A 22,050-nucleotide genomic window follows, 5' to 3' on the forward strand; every position below is an offset into this window, starting at 1 on the left:
TGTTTCGGGCTCGCTCATATACCGCGTACGCCTCAGAATGAGAGGTTTTTGGACTGCTTCTCTTCCCATAGCTGACTCCTCTCTCTGATCTCCTTGCAGCCTGCTGAGTTCCAGGATTTCAGAGTGGTTAGTTTTTGATTTTTAAACTATATGGGATTTCATTTCCAGGAAGGCACAGGCAGCAGTCAGCAAACGTTCAGTGGTGCCTCCTCCTTCAGCCCAGGATTAATTTTGAGCTCTGCCTGCCGGATCTGCCCCACCCTCATTGTCTTCGCAGGCTACGCTCTCTGCCTCCTGTGTGCTTGTGGACAGATCTCTAATCTGGAATGGGCTTTTGTGCTCTTTGGGAGATTGTAGTCAGGGCTGAGTCAGGCAAGTGATGAACCGAGTCACTGTGCTCCTGGGGGCACCCTGGGTAGGCTGGCCATGAAGTTCAGCCTGCAGGAGAAGGCACTGGGAGGATGCGTTTGGGAGGGAAGAAAGGACAGCATTGCAAGGAGATTTTTAACGTGAGAACATTTGTGAAGGTTGTCGGGGTGGCCTGTTCTGAGGCTGGGGAAGCTGACCGGGCCAGGGCATGGGCAGGAGGTGTGTAAAGGCCTTGAAAGTCCTTGGCAGTTTGGGGCACTGTGAGGCCCGGAAAAAGAGCTATGTTCTGCTTTGTCTTGTTGAGGAAGGGCAGATGTGCTGGAGAGCAAGGGAGTGTCTCCACGGGCAGTGCCAGAGCAGGGCCACCACCAGACCGAGCTGGTTACAGCAGGAGCAAGCTTGGCAGCTGAGAAAGGCTGAGGCTGCGTCACCTGCAGGAACGTTGTGAGGCCTCGCCCAGGCTGGAGCGGGTGGTGGTGATATAAGCCTGGACTCCATGACCAACTGAGGCCAAAGGATGGACCAGGCTGGCCCGGCTCTGAGATTCTCAGTGCTGGGGGCATGGATCCAGTTACAATCTGAAGAGGCGCTGCACTAACCAACTGTGATTGGGGACCTGACACATTGACTCCTTGCAATGTGTGAACCTTGTTGAATCCTGAATTCTACAAGTACAGCATTAAAAAATTATGACCTATTTGGAAAAATGCGAATGCCGAGTGGGTGGGTTCGATAATATGAAGGTATCGATATTGTGGTTTTGTATCTAGTCGTGCTTTAGAGATACATACCGAAATGTGTACAGATGAATTCTAACTGGATTCGTTTCAGAGTTATCCAGGTAGATGGTGAAAATGGAAGCAGACCTGGATGTGACTTATAAATTGTCCAAGCTGGATGATGTGGGGTTCACTTCATTCCTCTCTATGTTTGAAATTTAAAAATCAAATGCTAGTCTTTGGATAATACAAGCCCTAAGCCCCAGAGCCTTATAATTCATAGAAATCACAAGAAGGCCAGGCATAGTGGTGCACGCCTGTCATCCCAGCACTCAGGAGGCTGAGGCAGGAGGATTGTTGCAAGTTCAAGGCCAGCCTAGGCTACAAAGTGAGCTCAAGACCAGCCTGAACACACAGCGAGACCTTGTCTCAAAAAGACAAAAAAAAAAAAAGAAAGAAATCACGAGACATTTTGAACTGTGCCATGTCAATCCCTTATTACATTTCAAAACAGGAAATCTATTTGCTGCTTTTTGCCTAGAGCAGGAAAATTCATGAACTGGAAAGAAATAATGCCTTGATTTTATGTGGGAAAACAAACTGTGAGATACACATGATCTCCTTTGTCACGATCCTGGAAAGAAGCCAACCGCATGAAGAGGTAAAGTCAAAACCCAAAGAAAGCAAAGCCAGGGTTTAGAGTAGCTAGAAGTCAGTGGTGCTTGGAGAAGAATTGCTCCTCACTGAGATCCCCTGGCAGCAAAGCCCTTGGCACATGTGAAAGCTGAAACTTGGTTGAAATACTGCAGTGGTGTAGCTGCCAACACGGCGGGACCTACTGTGGCCACAAGCCACACGTGTGCCGGACAGAGGCTGCCACTGTGCCCTTGATATTGGTTGTCCTGGCATCTATTCCATGGCACCTCCGTCTCTCACTTGCAAGCTACACAGACAGGAGGTTGCTCTGACAATATCCCCAGCTGTGCGAGAAGGGGACAGGAGCCATCATATGCTGGGTGAGAGGGCACGGGACTCTACGAAGTCACATGTTTGGCAGGCCACCCCCCAGATCCGGAGCAGAAATCAGATCTCTGTTTCAACAAGTGGTCCCAAACAGAACCAATCCTCCCACAGGTGAGCTAGGAAGCTGGCGGGGTCCATTCTGAATCTTAGCAAGCAATCTTCTTCCTCTTTTCTGGAAGGGAAACAATATATGAGGGAGTGAAAGTGAGTGCCTGCTGCGCTTAGAAAAAGCGAGTGGGAAGCAGGGTGTGAGAACTCAGCTCAGCCGTATGTGAGGGCCTGCTCCGCGCCAGGCACCGTAGGAAATACTGGCAAGTAAGACAGAGTCTCACTTCCAAGGAGAGCACAGGAGAGGGAGGAAAAAGATGTACACAATCTTCTGGACAAATACGGAGACAGAGAGACACAGAACTTCCATGATCCAAGCAAGGTAACTGTTAGTAAGCCAAGGTCTGGCTTTGGACGAATCACTTAACTTCAATTTCTCATCTGTAAAATGGGGCGACTCCTGTCTTGCCCACATCACACAGTTGTGGATTCTGAGGATCAAAACTATTGAAATAAATGAATGACAGCAATGGCAGTGATGACAAATGGCGGAGAAGAGCAGGCTGAAGGAAGCCTACAAAGGCTACTCTTTTCCGTCCTCCTGCCTTAAGAGCCTGTGACTGGTGCCCAGGGAGCTCGCTGGCCAGGACTGGGGCAGGTTCCTGATGCAGATGTCTGTCCACTCCCCAACTAGCCGGGGCTCACCAGTGCCCTGTGCCCTCTCATCACAGGACAGGAGCTGCCTTGGCATGAGCGACTCTCTCAACTCATTCAAACTCGCCTGGCACAGAGGGTGAAGGTCCTCAGTCCTGACAGACTGATAAATCAGTCTCTCACAGCGGGAGAGCCGGAGGGACTTCTGGAACACAATACAGTGTTCAAGCGTCCCATAGATGCCACCGGCAGTGGGAACTCCTGCTGGGAACTCAACCTGCTCGAGGTCTTTCACGGAGGTGGTGGGCCAGCCGGCACTGGAGTCTTGTTTTCTGAATTCTCCTAGGGCAATATAGCTGCTTCTCTTTCCTGGGAGGCTTTTGCCAAGACCGACTTTGCTGCCTTGAATATTCTTAGTCTTTCCTGCACCCTATATTGTGTCCTTGCTGACCCCTGAGACTAGTGTGATGTCTTACGGTGGCTTCTTTGTGCTCCCTGCTGCCCCTAGAGTTGAGTTTTGCTTTTGCGTATCCAGTCTTGGGAAAACAGCCTGGGACCAGCTCTGCATACCGTGTATTTTTTCCCAAGTATTATTTCTGATTCTATCCACTCTAAGTGAATTCTCCTACTTAGAGAACAAGGTGTAGGGGTCAACAGTCCGTAAGGGAGGCTCTCTCCACCTCGTGAAGCGGTGCTATTGTCTGTGGGAGGGCCCCCAGAAGAGTCCTCTCCCCTTTATTCTACTTGAAAACCCTACCTTGTGCCCTGTCCTACTGAATGGATCCCAGGCGGCACAGCTTGGTCCCAACTCTGACACAGGCCATTGGACACCGCTGTTCAATCCTAAGGAGCCACAACATGCCAATTATTTGCTTTTCAGGAGAAACCTCAGCCGTGGCTTAATTACCAGGGGAGATAATCTTTTAAAGATAGATTTACATTCTTTAAAGATTTTTCCCTGTGGGAGCAGGATAGCTTATCTGAACATGGGATGTTTATTTTCATTTCCAGAGGAATGACTGCTCTCTGGTAGCTGGCAAGAAGCTTTGAGCCCTAGAGGATTTTTGTTTTTAAATCTGTTCTTCATGGGTGTTTGGCGAATCACATTGTAATAATTAGTTTGTAGTACTGTCACACTTATCCCTAGTGAAAACCCTGCATTTAGCTCTGTGATTCCAGGCCTGTAATTGACGTTTTTTCAAGCGTCCCTATCAGGTTGGGTTTGGCACTCTAGATGTGTGTATGGAGTCAGGGGCCTCCAGGGCTTCCTGTCAGGAAGATCATATCTGGAAATCCCCCAGCCTGGAAGACCTCCCTGGAGCTACATTCAGTCAGACTCCAGTTTTCCAGGCGGACACAGATTCCTAGCAGATTCATTAGAAGGCCAGCTTGGGTGAGCAGGGGCCTTGTGGTGTTTAACTGACAGCCGCAAGACCCAGAGTAATTTCTGGATCATTCTAGGTGCCCACTGAGCAGGTGATGAATTGCTAAAGTCACCTGTCTTCACCTGGGGAGCTTGTGTGTGTGTGCAAAGTAGCACTTTGGGACTCTATGCTCTGGCCTGAGCTGCTAAGGACACTAGGGCTGACAGACTCCTTCACTCCTCACATTGCTTTTATGGCAAGTGGTTCTGAGGGGTTTTCGGGACCTGATTCTGTACCCTGGGATCTTTGGGTCTTGAAAATTTTGCCTCTAAAATTAAGAGGAGAAAAGAAATTATACTGAATAATTGTACTAGGTACGGAAGTAGAAGGGGAGGAGATACCTTTGTAGAAAACGGACTAAATCTTGGCCTTGAATCGCTCTGTCCAGGCCCTAATGGGGAGAAGAACTGGTCCAAGAAGTACCCATCCTGTGGGGGCCTGCTGCAGTCTCCGATAGACCTGCATGGTGACATCCTTCAGTATAACGCCAGCCTTGGACCCCTCGAGTTCCAAGGTTACAATGTGTCTTCCAGCGAACTGCTGAACCTGACTAATAATGGCCATTCAGGTGAGGGAGAGACCTGAGGGTATTGTGGGTTTCCCTTGGCTCCCTGGCCTGCCCTTTTCCATGTGACGGGCACGGGGACCCCCCTGAGGCACCCAGAAGGGGCTAAGCAGGGGGCAACTCTGAGCCAAAGCAGCAGATCTCAGAAGAAGCACATGTCCCAGGATTGGGGAGGACCTCCTTGGTCCACTGGCTGCCTTGTAAGAATGAATTGTGGGTCACCTGGGACCATCCGCAGGACTGCGCAGTTCAGCTGCAGGGGTGGATAGGGAGGCTCCCAGGCCTTAGCTCCAAGAACACCTAGATTTGAATCTTGGTTGCCTGTTTATGAACCATGGGACTCTGGGCATGAATTTTAACCTCCTTGAGTTTTCATCTGGAAAAAGAACAAGTTATGAGCACTATGAAGTCTGGGGATTAGGTAGGTCCGGATCAGGCCTATTGTAAGTGTTTGCGAAGTGTCAATTATCATTGCTGCTGTTGTTGTATAATTCTAAAGCTCGGAAGGTTCTATCTTCATGTTCAGGGGTCTGATACACGGATACGTAAACAAACTTCCATCGATGCCTAGTTAGTATATCCAGCATCATTTCCCAAGGGGAACCATGAAGGTGCTGGTGCCACTGGAGTTGCTGTGGGCTAGCAGAAGGATGCACTGGGTGAGCGGTCAGCTTTCTGACCTGCAGGTCCACAGCTTGCTGCAGCCACCCGCCCCCTTCCGGAGCCTGCGCAGGGTTTGCCTAGCCAGTCGCTCTCTTGTGGGCCTCTGCTGGCCAGAGCTCTGAATGCATCTCCTGACTTCCCACAGTGAAGCTGTGCCTGCACCCAGCCATGCACATCCAGGGCCTCGGCTCCCACCGGTACCGGGCCACACAGCTGCACCTGCACTGGGGGGACAGCCAGGAGCCCTTCGGCTCTGAGCACACCGTCAGCGGGAAGCACTTCGCTGCTGAGGTGAGTGGGCCGCCGGTGGGGCGGAGGCTGCCTGGTGAGTGGCCTGGCAGGCCCTCCACCTCGCTGGTGTGCAGATGAGACAAGAGAGCTCCTGCCTTCACGGTCTGAATGTGCTGAGTGGGTCTCTGTCTCTTTTGCAAGTGATGCAGCTGGGAAGGCCGGGTTCCCAGGGTGGCGCAGCGGGATGTACGTTCTCATCCTCTCTGCGCAGATGGAGATCCCGCCTGCGTGCCTGGCTGGTGCCTCTCATGCTAACCCCAGTGGGCTCACTGCTCCCCCGAGCTTCAGTCTTTCTTCACGTGGCATGCTGCCTGCAAATGTCTCTCCATCCCATTTTTCCTCCCCCGGGACATGAGTCATGCTTGTGAACAGGGGGTGAACACAGGGCCACTCTTCTCCTTGGCCCCAAATCAAGGAATGACTGGAACTCTTATGCGTGGGGCATCATGGCAGTCAGAGACTTGCTGAGGTCTTTGGGATGTCAGCACAGAACTGTGCCACACTACCCTGAGATGCTGACCCAAAATGCTATAGAATAGAAGAGATACAGAGCATTTCTGTCGTACCAGAGGGGTGTGATGGGGTGAGACAGGAGGGCGCTGAGCGGCTCCATTCTGTTGCTCCTATAGCAATGAGCTGGATTACGGTTCTGAACGTTTACTGGGAAAAAAACACAAGGAGATAAATGCTAGGGATCAGCCAGCGGGGACCATTCCCCTTCCTTAACTGCTGAACTGCTTAATGTCTCAGGCTAACTGTAAGTCTAGTTACAAGTGCGGAGGGCATCTGATCCTGGCCCAATATGATGGCACTACCGGAAGTTCACATACTTCAGAGCAGCCCTTCTGTGAAGCTCAAGAACTGCAGTTTCTTCCAGGCTAATTGCAGTATTGAGCCTTCTTTTTCCCTTGAGAGGACTAACGGAGTTAGGATGTCAGTTTGTAGGGCTTATGCATTTAAAAGTAATTCTACTCATCGTATTTTCTGCTATTAAGACACATCATCAGACCAAGAGCCTGAGGAAGAAGGACTATAAATGCTGATACGAGATGTCATGGTGATACTAAGCGTTAGATTCTCTAGGGAAAATCTGAAAATAGTGGTTCTTCTGGTTAAGAAGGCTCTTAAACCCTTTGGTAGGAAATTCCTTTTGATTTAATCTTAATATGCTAAAAAGAATGTTCAGACAGACCACAAGCTCAGAGGTCTTTGGTAAAAAGAAATAAAGACCCAGGACCTTGGAATTTTAGTCACATAAAATCCTGTTACGTCTCAAATTCATGCAAGGCCACCTCAGTGGGCAATGTGACAGCCTCTGTCCTTTAGGCCAAAAGGTGGTGAAGCAGAGACCCCTAAGAAATTCCTAATAGAGGATCCCATAAAAGAAGAAATAATATGATACAGTTTTAAAAATTAGAGAGGGCCACTTAAAAATTCAAATGGGGACATGAAGCTGTACTCAATAAAACCTGCTTGAATTCTATTTACAGACACATAAACAGAAAAAGGACTGAAAAGAAAGATATAGAGATAAAAACCTCAAAGTTTCAGTCTCAGGAGTACCTCAATAAAAATGCATGTGATACATATGTAGATCTATCTACTAATAAGGTTTTTTTGAAGGCCAGGTGACAATACCTTTAGGGTTAAGTCAGGCCAGCTGGGTGTGGTGGCACACACCTATAATCCCAGCACTCAGGAGGCTGAGACAGGAGGACCATGAGCTCAAGCTCAGATTGGGCTATATAGTGAGTTCAAGACCAGCTTGGAATACATAGTGAGACCCTGATTCAAAAAAAAAAAAAAGGAAAAATAATCCATAGGTCAGGCTAAACATTATCAGAATTTGTCAAAACAATGGTCTTAATATTTTCCTAGATTTTTTTTTTCTTGGTTGTTTGTTTTGTTTTTCTGAGACAAGGTCTAACTGTGTGGTTCAGGCTGGCCTTGAACTCACTATTTAGCCCAGGCTGGGCTCAAACTCATGGTGATCCTGCTTCAGCCTCTCGAGTGCTGGGATTACAGGTGTGCACCACCATGCACAGCTTCCTAGACTTTGTAAACCCAAAATTTCTCAAAAACTTCTCTTTTTCTCATTTTAATAATGACAATTTCTGCTCTGAAAATAAATAATTTGAAAATTTTATTTTGTGAAGAGTCAATAGTCTTGTTTTGTGGCCTCTTCAAAAGTGGCTGATAAAACCTTTACAAAAGCCCTTTTGTGATGTGCTCCCTCTAATGTATAAACGTGTGTCCCTTGCTGTATCCATAACGATTAAGTTACAGCTAGAGGTTTCCTGCCCAACATCCCTGCCCCCTGTACTTCCAGATGAAGTGCAGAGACCAAGCTTGAGGCTGTGACAGCCACTGGAGACTACTTTGCTCCCGGCTCCAGAATAAGTAGCAAAATCAGAAGGGAGAAGAGCTCCAAAGTTCCCAGGCTTTTTTGTGGCTAATATGAAAACCCACCCATCCACCCATCCATCCATCCATCTATCCATGCATCCATCCATGTATGCATGCACGTCTGTGGGATCTGTAGTATTTGCAGGCACCCTATCAGATTCTGGGACCCAAGTGAGGTTTGCACTTTGGAAAGGACTGGGGGGGAAGGGAATGCTGGGGATGCCACGAGGGGAGGGTCAGTTTTGTTGGGGGAAGGGAGGAATGGAGTCTTTCTTCCCAGTTAGTTTCAAGCCTCCTCAGAAACCAAAAGTCCCTGTGGGTTGCCTGCCCCATGACTGGTGGCTTTTCTCCCAATCTCCCATTGCAGCTGCATATTGTCCACTATAACTCAGACCAGTACCCTAACATCAGCGCTGCCAGTAACCAGTCAGGAGGCCTCGCCGTCCTCGCTGTTCTCCTGGAGGTAAGAGACATCGAAGGGGATGTATATGAAATCTGTAGTGGGGATAAGCTTGGGATTTGGCATTTTGTTTTCTGCCTGCAAGCTGATGCTAAGTGGGCCATGTCCTCTCTCCAGAGCAGGGGTATATCCCTTATGTTTCCTTCTCATGTGGGCTGGGCAGCAGAAACGGATATGGACCTGTCTTGTGACATGGAAAAGTGGGCCCCAATCTCCAGGCTTGTTGCATGAGTACAGACCTGCCCAGTGGGGGAGGCCCTGTGAGAGAAGGGATCACTGTGTTGTCCCACTGGATGCCTGACCCAATTACCATTCTGGTAGCCACGCTCCACATTGTATATAGAACCCGGGACAATTTCTTTAATTCCCCAAATGGGATGTCTTCTGATTAGCTGTCATTTCCCCCATAATGAAGTACATACCTCATTTCCCAATATACTTCCTTCTCTGGCTTGGCTTTTGGGACCTCAGAACTCCCTAGAGTTCTGAGTCAGATGGACGTGCCATTCTCCATACCCTGTGCCCTCGGCTCAATGCCTTAGATGGAAAGAGGGTGTCCTTTGATGCAAGAAGGCAGGGCCATTACACTAACTCCCAACAACCTTGTGGCCCCCGTGGTCATCCTAGCAAGGTGGGCCCTCGGAGGGGACCTTCAGGCCATGGTAAGGACCCAGCCCAGCCCTTTGGACACCGACTGCCAGTCCAGGCTCAGCCTACAGTGTTCTGTGCCAGCTCACCCTCCCGATCTCTGTTGCAGAGAGGCTCCTTCAATCCATCATATGACAAGATCTTCAGTCACCTTCAACACGTGAGGTTCAAAGGTGAGGGGCCCCTGGATGCTTATTCCCTCTCTGTTGGAGCCGTCACACCTGTGTCACCTTAAGACAAACAATACAAGGGGTGGGTACGGTTAGTGTTCACCAGGTTAAGGGCCGCAGGTTGCTAACTGCGCTGTAACAGCGTCTCAGATGGATGACCTAGAAAAAGGCGAGTTCATGGTGACAGGCTCCCTCACCGGGCTCAGCTACAGGAGCGAGGCTGACCTGCCCCCTCCTCCAACGTCCCTGCAGGTCAACAAGTGCGCATCCCGGGCTTCAACATTGAAGAGCTGCTTCCGGAGAAGACTGCCGAGTACTACCGCTACGAGGGGTCCCTGACCACCCCACCTTGCAACCCCACCGTGCTCTGGACGGTTTTCCGTAACACTGTGCAAGTTTCCCAGGAGCAGGTGAGAGTCGAAGCCAGAGTACACGCTGCATCTCCGTCCCCGCCGCAGACTGGGTGACAATTAATGACTGGTTTTCCTTGCTTAGTTCCACTGGCAGCTCTCTGAATATCAGTGGTGCCTGAAAACATGCAGGGATGACAGGCTGGACCTTAAAGAGGAGCCGTGGAGTCATGCTGGGAAAGTGAGCATGTGTCTCTACAGTTCCTTAAAGGAACCTTCAGCTGCATGGCGGAATTTGCTAAGATGGCCCCTGGTGGCTGGAGGGTCTTTGTTTCCCTAGGTGGGAGGGAACCTGGCTCCTTTAGGGGGCAGAGTGAAGCCTGCATCCAGTTAAATCCTTTATCTGGGGAGCAAAGCCCAGAGCCAGCAGCCCTAAGCCTCTCAGGATACAGAGGAGGGAGGCGAGGCTCAGGAGCTTGTGGGATCACCACTGGTTAGTGACAAACGTGAGGCCCAGAGTCAGGTTCTCGGAGTCTCCAAGCCCGGGCTCGTTCTTGCACTCCACAACAAGCACGAAGCGGAGACCCAGCCCCCAGGAGAGGCGGCTGGGCCACGCTGCGCCTCACACCCACCTCGGGACCCAAGGCGCTGCTGCTCCTGCTCGTTGCTATGAGCTTCTACCTAGAGTGGCAGCAGGTGGGTGGACAGCAGTGAGGATGTGGAGAATCAGAGGTGATGTGTGTGGGGAAGCAGCAACATCTTAACCCAGAAACCCATTATATAATCTCTGCGGGTGGGTGAAAATACCTGAAAGTGACAGACAGTCAGGTGACCTGGGAACCTTCTTCTCTCTCCTTTTATTCCTTTGGCGGCCATAAGAACAAGCCGTGGGCCTTCTACTTTAAGAGCTGGCTTCCAATTCAGGTTCATGGGCGAGGCTAAGGGGTCCTCTGTCCCTCTCCAGCTTTCCCCCTGTGGGGCAGATTCTGTGGCATAATTGGGAGCTGGCACTTAACACTCCCAGTGCCCCGTTAGCGAGGCACTGGCGCGGGCATTGTGGAAGCGGTTCTCTGCCCTCTCACTGCAGAGAACTCTTATTGCCTCCCACCAGACACCCCAGGGGCTCCTCCGATGTGTTGTTCCCTGGGAGTATCAGTCTGCCCGTGGGGTTTGTTTCTGCTTTTCCCTTCAGCTGCTGGCTTTAGAGACAGCTCTGTTCTGCACAGATGTGAGTGACCCTGCCCCCATAGAAATGGTCAACAACTTCCGGCAAGTCCAAAAGTTTGAAGAGAGGCTGGTGTACATCTCCTTCCAACAAGGTGAGGGATGCAGTAACGGGTGGGGGGGGTGGGTGGAGGTGGCAGGATGTGTCGTACCAAGTCTGAGTCTGGCACTGGTGCCCTTGCAAGGCTGCCTAAGGAACCGGGCACAACCAGAAGCTATGGTATGGGGCTTGTTATTGGGGTCTCCTTTCCCAGCTGTCCATTTTCCTGAGCCCCTGTAGAGAAGCACAGGCCAGGACCTCCAGGCCCGTGGGCCAGAGCACTGGTTAGCTCTGGGAGGCTTCCACAGACAGGGAAGAGGTGTCCTAGGGCACTTCTGCTCTGAGGAATGATCTGTCTCCTGAGACACATGATCGGCCCCTCGTTGTGTGGTTAGACTTCCGCCTTTTCGTCCTAGGCTTTCTTGGCATCAAGGGCTGCGGCCACCCCACCTAAGTTTACTTAGGTGACTCACCTACCACCACCACCCGCGGTGCTCCTTTGTAAGGTCACGACTACCAGAAGCTCAAGGTCTTCCACTGGGAAGGAAGCACCCTCATTCACAGTTTTTTGTCTCTTCTCCTTGGTGCTTGCATACAAGCACATGCATACCTGTTCCATCTTGAATGAAGCATAATAGTGTGCTTTATTCCTACTACTACGAAGGCCCACTCTTCCCTTTAAATCCATAGCTCCCAGAAGAACATGAACATTTTATTTGCTCGGTGCCTCCATCGGTACTTCTGGAAAGGGACAAGGGACCCACACCCTTCTTTGAAACTTGGGAGTTCACTCTCTCACTGTGGATTCTCGAGCCTCTTCCACCCTGGGGATCTTGGGTGTTCAAAAGTGGGGAAGATCCATCCAAGTCCCGTTTCATCCTCTTATATCACTCATGGACCAGCTGGGCCAGCTGTCCACATTTACAGATGAAGCCGTTAGCCTACTTGGCAGAGCATCTGTGGCACGCATCGTACCCAGGTGCACTGTTTGTTCTCCTTGTTCCTTGTTTTACTCTAGGAGATGATTATAACCATCGCCAGTCAGTTTAACTGTGTAAATGAAGACCATCTCAAGGCCTCTGCAGCAAAGATTTAGAAACCCATGCTTCTGAGCTGACCCATTTCTATGGTCAGGATTCTGTCCTGCTCTGTAGTACTGAGTTAAAAGCTGCCCAAGAACTCACCTTTGTGCTCTCTTCAGATAGTGCTAGTTAAGGTCACTTCCCCCCCCTTCCTCAGTGTCTCAGTTTGAAAACTGAATCCAGAACAACGGTCCTGCCTACCATGGAGAATCGATAAGATAATTCACAACTTCTTTCCTAGGAAATGATCCAGATGCCCAGAATGCTTTCCTTAGCGATCTATTCTGGGTGGAGCGTTTTCTTATCTTATTCTTCCAAGTGAAATATCTAGTATTTAAGGCATAAATGGAACTACTGCAATACTTAAGTTAAATTTTAAAATACTGAACTCTGCCTGGAGGTAAGGGACTTTTCCCTCGTAGATCAGGTAGAATTTTGCTTGTGATTTAAGGGCTCTGGTTTGTTTGGGTTTTTTTGTTTTGTTTTGCTTTGCTTTGGTTTTCTTGAGCTCTGCTGCCTGAGCTAGTTACTCTGTGCACATCCTTGGGAACAAGGAAACAAATATTAGGAGTCCTTGGTTCAAGGTCTTACTTCGTTTTCTTCTGCTATATGACGTGGTAATACGATACTGCTTCGTGAGCCTTGACTTCCTGAGCCAAAATGTCAGGTTGGATGAAGCGATCTGACAGCCGTTCAGCGTAACATGTTACGACTTTCAATGGACACTAACGACTACCAACCCTAACTTTACGTTGCAGGGACAGAGATTGAGGGCAGTTACAGAGCATCAGAAGAAACCGGGCAGAAACTTGACTATGGCATCCAACAGTAACCCCCCACTGTAATGATGGACTGTGGCTTTGGGAGGAACTAGCCATCTTCTTGCACTGGCTCCCATCAAAGTAGTTGCTTGTAGACTGGGTAGTGAAGGCAGGTTTGTAGCAGAGCGCTTCGGTAAACTCTTCGTTTGGCTGAGTAGATCGAAAGGGCTTGCAGCAGAAGCTTGTGCACCAACTTAGGAAGCTTAGGAAGTCAAGATCAAGGCAGCTTTTCTGCTGACCTTCCCTGCATGGCTTGAACACACCCGCTGCTTCTGTGGCTGGACTCAGCTTTCTCCTTGTGGTGAGAATTCATGGCAGCCCAAGGCAAACCCGTTCATCTGGAGGCTGATTATAGAAACTTGGCCAGAATTCACCTGTCTCTCTTACTTCCCAAAGACACAGGCAGCTAACACGGCTGCTTCCTCAGGAGCAATGAAGAGGCAGCCCCTGAGACGTGAAACCTCAGCTGCCCAGGGCTGTCCACCAGGGCCCCACACTCGGCTTGGAGCAGCTCTCAGACTGTAACATCCTGTCTCAGGCTTACGGTGGAGCCTGTTTGTCAGCATGAGCCTTAAGCAATTTGGATTCAATTATTTGTAGACTCTTCTAATGAGGCATGTTTGTAATTAGGGTCTGGTTTACTCAGGATTTTCTCGGGATGTTAACAAGAGCTATGGAGTCAGGAAATTCCGCCAGAGGGGAAGTAACGTGAAGGAAATCCTCTAGGAGAGATTGGGTGGGGGTGAAGATCTGAGGTTTAACTAATAGGGACAACTGGGACTCAGTCATTTCACGTGACTCTGCTGTCTTCCTAGACTATGCTCAGAAAAGCATGACGGAAGCTGCTTTCTGTCCCAAGAGGCTGAGAATTGTGCTGTACTGCTGCGCTGCGAAAGGGTTTCTCAACATCGGTCTTACGGACAGTTCAGGCAGGATAATTCTGGTGGTGTCTAGCGGCATCCCTGGTCTGTCCCCACTAGATGCAAATATCTCCCCCCTGTGACAGCCAACAATGTGTATAGACACTGCCAAATTCTCTAGAGGAGAAGTGGCAAAATAGCCCTTGATTGCTAGGAGTGTGGTGGCGCACACCCATAATCCTAGCATTCGGGAGGCTGAGGCGGCTGAGGCAGCAGGATCGCTGTGAGTTCGACGCCAGCCTGGGTTATGTAGTGAGTTCAAGACCAATCTCAACTATACATAGTGGGATCCTGTCTCAAAAAAGCCCCCGACTGAGATATACTTCCCCAAGGGTTGTTCAATGACTCCCCTAAGCTCAGAACTGATTTTTTCACTGTGTCATAGGACTCTAAGAGTCTTTTCTTTATTCTGTCATGGCATGAAAATTTCAGTCGAGTGATGATCGTGGCCAAAACAGCAGAGTTGAAGTTACTGAAATAGAACAAGTAAATCTAAGAGCTGCCTCAGTCCCCATCTCGAAAGCGGTTAGGCTAAGAGAACTGGCATGACAGGGAACCTGGCCCCCTTAAGAGAACACACAAACCCCTTTGTGTGGGGGCTGGAGACTTCTGAGGTAGCAGCTTTCTTCCAAATTCTCTCTTATAGGCTGTTTCTTGTTGCCTTTGGTTAAAATGCCTGCTCTTATGGGAAAGTGACAGTCATGCTAGGTACTTTCTCAGCTCTTAAAAGGTGCTTCTTCCAAAGAACACCTGAGCTTGTTCTTGAAGGGAGCTCCCGGAGAGGGCGGTCATCTCTGGACCATCTCAGGTGGCATAGGAGTCAGATGCCCCGAGTAACGAGAAAGGCAGCAGAAGCAGATGCCAAGGGGGCCAAGGCTTAGGGCTTTGGCCTGACTCTTGGTTGCTTCAGGCTGACCCCTTCCCCCGCCACACCAACTCTGGTCCAGATGGTGACGGCTAATAGCAAGAACCCATCAAACATAAATACTGTACTAACATTATCTAGCACTTTTTCTGACTTGTCAGATGAGGGAAACAGGTGGGACAGAAGGAGGCCACAGAGTTCCTATAATCACGTCTTCAGCGGGCCTGCTCTGAGCAAATGCATGTCACCTGCTGTAGGACCAGAGCCCTGACTGCGCAGTAGCACGGTTAGCATCTGCTTGACCCTCAAGGACCTGCATAGTTTTAGAAAACCTTCAAAGAGACAGAGAAACCTCACAGCTAAGATGGCGAATTATCTAATATTTTGAGATTAGAATGTATATGTTGTGGATATTGACCTTGTGTTTAAGTTTTTATTTATAAATAAAAGGTGTTAGCTGGAAGAGTATCACTGATTCTTCCAAAGCATCCAACCAAGTAACCGGAGGAGCCCTACATGCAGATTCCTAAACTGACTCAGGGAACTGAATACTGAGGAGCAATTGTCAGATGCTCTAAGAAGTGAAGTTCCGGTCCCCTCCAGCACCCCAGGTGTTTCCTGACTACAGCCCAGTTGTGCACTATGGGGACAGAAAGCCCTACCACGCATCACTTTGCTCCTGATAACCCCCTGGCACAGAGCAGACCGTGCTCAGGAATGGCAGTGGGAAAGGGGGCTAGGCGGGAGGCTGGAGCCCCCGTAGCGAGGGCCCCAGCCGACCTCCCCCATGGGCTCTGACAGCACCCGTCCCTGTCCTCTTGGGCTCTGTCCCAACAGACAGCAGGGCCTCCCTTGTAGGACAGCTGCCTCGAGTGTACACACCGTTCCTTCTGTCTGGGGTGGCTCTCATCCTCCTCCACATGGGAAATTCTTTAGCCTCACCTCTGTTCACATCCTCAGAAGTCCTCCCTGCTCCCCTGGAGGTGACCTGGGGTCTCCTCAGTGTGGCCAGGCCAAGCTTACTCATCCCTGTTGTAGTACTTTGCACCACAGAACAATTATTTCCTACCACAATTTAAAAACAGTAAAGGAAGGAAGGAAAGAGAGAGAGAGAGAAATATGTACACACTGTACAAGCTCCTTAAGGAAGGGAGAGTTGACATCTCATTTGTTTTTCATGGCTGGCACTGTGCCCGGTGCTCATTATAAGCATGCTGAAAAAATGCAACTGACCATCTCCCTCCCCCCAATTCACCAGCGCCTTCTCTGAGAATGATTTATACTTGAGCCTGACCAGCTGTCCAATTTTAGTTCTATTAAGTCTCACTTTGCTCTGTTTTCAGTCAGCCCACATGTTGTTCTGTTTCAATCAGCCCATGTGTGCAAGAAAAACTAAAGGTCGGAACTTCCTGTCTGGTTCTGAAGGTCTGGGAGAAGTGCCTAGCTGCGCGCACGCAGCCTTCTGCGGCTCTGGCTTGAGAGGTGGAAGGCCCAGTTCTGCCGCTCACCACTGCTTCAGCACAGTCGCCCTGGGCTGTGAAGGCCGCTCACAGCACCAAGGGCTGCGGCTGTAACTGCCCTGCTGCTCCGGGACTTGGGCCCCTTGGAGCAGTGTGGCTTTCTGCTGTGGGCCTCCTCTCCCGTGGTTTGGCACACAAAGCCCTCAGTCCTATCACGGTTTTATAAACAGTTCCAACGTGTGATCTGGCAGGGTCTCTTTGGCAGATTTCTTTGTGGAAATTATTTCCTGATGGGGTTGTGCAGTGTCAATAAGGAAAACTCCCCAAGTGAATGCATCCTCCAAAGAGAGTCGTGCTCGGGTTACTGAGGGCATCTACCTTGCTTTTCTTACTAAAGCATTTTCCAAAGAGTACCAGTGCTGTAGTTGCTAGACTCTATGGTTTATAATACAGTATGGTAACAGGAATTTTACCATCCTAAACTGGATTTCATGTGATTTACAGGATTGAACTTTTGGTAAACTAAACTGTCTTGTTCTCTTTTATAAGACTAGAGGTGGCTGAAGACTCAGATATGTGTATATGTTATCACTGTATAACCTGCTGCCTACAGAAAAGTTGAACTTTAAAATAGGACTTTAAAAAGAAAAAGGTTATGTTATCAAGCAGAACTGCAAACAGAGCTAGAAAATACTAGGCTGTTGTTCCAGGAACCCCAAGATGTACGCATGAGGTGCTTGTTCCTCGGGCTGGACTTGTCTGTGTTTACGCTTGAGGCTTCAGGAGACCTCAAAAGCAGTCACCCAGCATCCTCGGGCCACCCGGAAGTGGAAGATGCAGCTCCTGAGCCAGCCAGAGCAGGTAGCAAAGCCCTTGTGGCACGCAGCTCCCAACCTCCTCCAGGTGTCTGTGCCTAACCGGACGAGGCATGCGCAATCCAGTTCTCCTGTGTCCGTGTCGTTTCCTTCCGTGTGTCATATTGCCCTGTGTCCGCTCACCCTGACTCGGACCTGAGCACCCTGTGGACAGCAGGGAGCTCAGCATCTCTCTGCCACCAGGCAGCTTAGACGCCCCTTCTGCTGAGTTCTTAGCCAGTGGCTGTCACGGGCCACTCTGAAACAGCCTGTCTGTTTCTCCTTTCTGTCTCATTGTTCTTCAGTGGGACCTGCCTGTCTTAGTCCCTGTGTAGAAATAGACCATTTCTCTGTTTAACCTGAATGTAACTGTCTCTGGCCATCTTTGAGGCCTGTTCTCTACAGCAGCCCAGAGGCTGGGCCGCACCCAGCCGAGGCTCTGCTGTGAAACAGGGTTTGGCTTTTCTCTGCCAGCTGTAGTTCTCTCAGTTGCCCTCTGCTCTGAACATCTCGCTGATTGTCCCTCTCCTTTTAGTTAGCAGTCTCTGGCTCTGCCTCCCTTCACTGTTTGCAAGGAGACCCTATTGGACACCCGACGAGGAGCAAAGCGCTTGGGTTACAGCAGTGGACTGAATTGTACTGTAGTCTGTCAGGCCTATTCCAGTCAAAAATACCACTGAATAAACCACACATAGTGAGAGAGAAGCCACCAAGCTGGGGCATGTGCTCTGGAGAAGAGGCCTCTCTTGGGGCCTTGTTCTCCACTGTCTGCTCAGCAAACTACGACCAGCAGGGACTGGGCCTGCCCGGCTGCCAGGGTCCTGGGTGGCTCTCAGGCTCTGTGAGGTGGCTGTGGAAGAGTCAGCTTTAGGAAGATCATCCAGCTTGGACGGCTTAGCGAAGTGGCCAAGCTTGGCGGTCATAGTTTTTATGTGGGGAGAACTGGTTTGGTACTACAAGCTTCTGAAGCTCTAGGAACAAAGAACGAAAGTATATTTCATCAAAGAGCTCAGAAAAGAAAGCATGGCCAGGTTTTGTTTGTTTGCAAGCCCAAGGGGCAAAGTCTCTGGGAACCTTTAAATAAAAACCGCAAACCCAAATACCAAGTTGCACCACGGGCCAGGTGGGGAACGGTGCCTGAGCTGCACACACGTGAACCTCCCCGTCAGACGGGGCCTCCGCCCAGCGCCTCCCCATGCCGCAGACGGGTCCTCCCATTCAGGATACAGGAACAAAGACAAAAGAAAAAAAAAAAGAAGTGAGAAGCTGGGTGTGGTGGCGCATGCCTGTAATCCCAGCACTCGGGAGGCTGAGGCAGGAGGATCGTTGCGAGTTCGAGGCCAGCGTGGGCTACAAAGTGAGCTCAAGGCCAGCCTGAACTGCATAGAGAGACCCTGTCTCAAAAAGACAAAAGAAAAAAAAAAAAGGATACAGGAACAGGGCTGGTGGGGAATCTGGCCTGGGCAACCTTTCTCTGGCACGTGGGAGGCCATGATGGGTGGTGGCTGGCAACAGCAGGGAGAACACCACCCTGTCCTTGGGGTCAGCTCGCTCCCTGCCCTCTCCGTTCACCCTCACAGCAGCCCAGGGGCACCTACAGAGGCAAGACCAGGGACACACGGGGGCCAGCCTCGCACCAGGGAGGCTCTGCAGGCTCAATATGAGATTGCGAACCAACAGTAGGGAAGGCACATAGTTCACGGATGCTGGGGAAGCAGCGATACCCTGGCCATGGGACAGGGGATGGGAAGGGAATAAATCTTCTGCAGCCTACAATGTGGTGCCTCAGGGTGTCCAGTGCCCCGGAGGGGGAGGCTGGCCCTCTGCTGGCATCTCACACTTGGCCAGGGTCTCCTAGGGTCTTGGAGGCCATGGTGGGCTCTACAGGCACAGGCTGTTCTGGGTATCAGCCTTGGTGGCCACCATCTCTGGTTTCCAGTGTGAGTTAAGTACTCCACCAAATAACCCCCATCACATACACGCGTGTGCAGTTTCTGTTGAGATCAGAAAACACTGAGAAGGGTATCTATAAACAGACTTTCTTTAGACAGAGGGCCTGACTGGGAGACAGGGGAAGGGTTAAAAGGACCTGAGCGAAGCAGGTTGGGGGAGGCCAGGGAGATGGCATGATCGGGCTCCTCTGCTCATTCAAGGACATGGAGTCACAGGCGTTCTGCCCTGGGAGATCCTTAGAGAGTTGGGTACTGGTTCAGTCCACTGAGGACTCCCAGCTCACTCCATTTACCCCACTAGTGACTCACGTGGAGAAGCCACCATCGCCTAGTCCCACATAGCAGAGACACGCAGCAGGGATAGTGGAGGAGTCTCCTTCCAGTAGGGCCAAGCAACACGAGGCAACACAATGATAGAGCGGCTGTGGGGTGGGGAGACAGGAAGGAGGGATCACAGGAGGAATTCCTAGGTGGCCACCTCCTCCACGCCAGCAGGCAGTCATCTGAGCCCCAGAAGGGCTGCATAAGCCAAGGACAAGGTACAGCTTCTTGCAACACACGGTCAGATTCAGCACAGCACAGTTTGACTCTAACTTCCCATCTTTTCCTCCCTTATGGTAGGACTTACCGACGCAGAACTGAGTATGGGTATGTGGCTAGCCGGCCGTGCATGCTGCAGCTGGGTGATCTCTGTGATTCTCAGTGTGATCTGGGCCTGTGGTCCTTCCAGCCCATCCTCTCTGCTTCTCTCCACTGTCACTCTGGCCCCTGGCCTCCTTCTTATTCTGTGTGTTATTCTCTAATTCAAAGATGAACTGCCAATCAAATGTTGCTCTAATCAAAGACCTAATCACTGTACAGCATGTGTACAATACAATCAGCCTCTCTGAAGCCTTCTTTTGGTCATGGTGGGAGGACGCTGTGTGAAAACACTTCTAAACCCAGGGTGGAGGTCAGGTGAGTGGGGAATAAGAATCAGGAACTTGGGGACAAAAATGGTAAAGACGGCCCAAGAAGCAAAGATGGAATAAGTTCTTCTAAGCTCAGGGTTTCTCAAACTGTAGTTCAGGGGTCAAGAACAACAGCATCAGCTGGAGGCGTGTGGTAAAATGCAGATTCCTAGGCCCCACGCCTAACAGATTGAACCTGAGTCTCTGAGGCTTGGGCTAAAAATAAAAACAAAAAAACCCCTACATTTTGAACAAGCGTTTCAGATGATTTCTGTACACGTTTGAGAACTCCTCCTAGAAAACCACTTGACTTTGTAAATGGTCACTGTTAAGCACCCCAGCCAGCTGCACTAAGCCAGAGCCCAGAACTCGAGAGCAGAGATGGGGAAACTGCACCTTTCCGGGGCTGATCGTGCAGCGAGGACACGACTGCACACCTGTGTGCGGTGGGATTCGAGGGGGCGGGGAAAGTGTAATGTGTGCCCGCTGCCTCTTCCCCAGGCATCGTCCTGTCCGTGGCCCTGGCTGGTATTCTTGGCATCTGCATTGTCCTGGGAGTGTCCATTTGGCTCTTCAGAAGGAAAAAGAGGTGAGCCGGTTTGGATCCAAATGGAAGTGGGAGGCTTATGTGTCCCTGGTGGTGAGTCTAGCTGGGAAGGCGGAGCCCTGTCATCTCAACCCACACTTCTCCTTGGAGCGCTGTGGCCGAAACAGCAGTGCCCGCTTCACAGGATGATCACCATGGGAAGGTCACCGTGCTCAGACTTGAAGGTGTGTCAGCCCTGCTGCCATGGCTAATTATCCATGTGACTATGGACAAGTCTCTTGGTTCGGGGTTTGCACCTGAACACAGTCAGCAAGGCTATCTTCTTGCTAAGATCTTCACATCTGGTTTTTCTTCTATGAATCCAGGGAGAAAAACGAGGGAAAACCTGCACTCTCACATTAGCTATTAATTCCCTTGGCCCGTGGTTTTATCGTCACTTTTGGGTTTTCCTAAACATAATTACCTTTCCTGGTAAGAACATTAAAAATATTTTTGGAAATTATGAAACCAAAAGTTTGAAGTACAGTCATAACGAGATCTTCAAAATGCAGGTCTAGTACTGTGAGGTATTAAAAGAACAGTTGCAAAATGAACAGGTTCCACTGTAGTTCATGAATGCCCTGCTTGGAGGGACTCCCTCCCAACAGCAGAAGCGAGCAAGTCCCAAGGGGAAGAGTCTGACTTCAAAAAGCCCCTCAGTGCCGTATCTGAGTCAGGCTGCTGTCTGGTTATTCTCTCCACTTTGACTAACGAGACTGATGTCCTCTTATTATTGTTCTAGTAGCAAAAAAAGTGAAAACAAGGGAGTCATTTATAAACCAGCCATCAAGAAGGAGACTGAGACTGTCCCCTGAGGCCCAGGGAACTCCCAGGCACCCAAGGAAGCACCCAGCTTTGGACACTATTCACCTTGGCTCTCTGGATACTTGAAACTCGAGATGTTCTCTGGAGCTCAATCTGCAAACACTTACTCTTGGCCTGCTGGCCTCCCCCAACCCTGTACCACCACCCATAGTGTGATCCATGGGTGGGAGGAGCTCCTGGAGCAGAAGGCAGGGACTTGAACTGATTGCTCTACCTGTGTGAGATGGCTGAAAGGTCTGGATTCTGGGTCACAGACCGAGTCGCCTACAGGTGGGTTGTTTGTGGCTGGGGCACATTTCCAACCATGATTTCACCTGAGATGGTTTCAAGTATCCTGGAAATTGTTTATTCTCCAAGCTTCCCGACCAGAATGTACCCTTTCTGCATAGGTGTCGCCTTTGAAACTCAGTTAGTTTCTTCGCGGGAGGAGTTAACTCCCTTGGATTTCCTTCTGCTAGAACTGACACACTTTGTAATATACTGGGCCATTTTCACAGTCCTGTCCTCTGGGCCAGAGACCTGACTGGACCTTCAAGAAAGGTAATTTTAAGTTCCATTTCTCGGTGGAGATAAAAGATGGAGACAGAAAGGAGAAGGGATGGGAGGAAGAGAGAGACAGTAAGACGACAAATATGGTCCAGGAAAGTCTCACTTTGGAGTCAGAACTGGAATCACAAGTTG

At 50.2% G+C, this 22,050-nt stretch overlaps 1 protein-coding gene across 1 annotated transcript in view; it reads left to right on the plus strand.

The window, feature by feature from the left end:
* The window catches only part of Ca12 (carbonic anhydrase XII), a gene marked incomplete at its 5' end in the record, with an annotated part of 47,824 nt that extends 26,560 nt beyond the window's left edge, over positions 1 to 21,264 (plus strand). Inside the window, 9 exon segments of the mRNA XM_013518981.1 lie at positions 4,626 to 4,805; positions 5,611 to 5,756; positions 8,530 to 8,625; positions 9,380 to 9,443; positions 9,693 to 9,850; positions 10,983 to 11,109; positions 19,630 to 19,656; positions 20,460 to 20,547; positions 20,656 to 21,264. Of these exon segments, the coding sequence (XP_013374435.1) occupies positions 4,626 to 4,805; positions 5,611 to 5,756; positions 8,530 to 8,625; positions 9,380 to 9,443; positions 9,693 to 9,850; positions 10,983 to 11,109; positions 19,630 to 19,656; positions 20,460 to 20,547; positions 20,656 to 20,914 (1,145 nt within the window).
* Positions 21,265 to 22,050: the final 786 nt, after the last annotated feature.

The sequence above is a fragment of the Chinchilla lanigera genome, unplaced genomic scaffold (assembly GCF_000276665.1).
Source record: "Chinchilla lanigera isolate Chin_1 unplaced genomic scaffold, ChiLan1.0 scaffold00049, whole genome shotgun sequence".
NCBI lineage: Eukaryota > Metazoa > Chordata > Mammalia > Rodentia > Chinchillidae > Chinchilla > Chinchilla lanigera.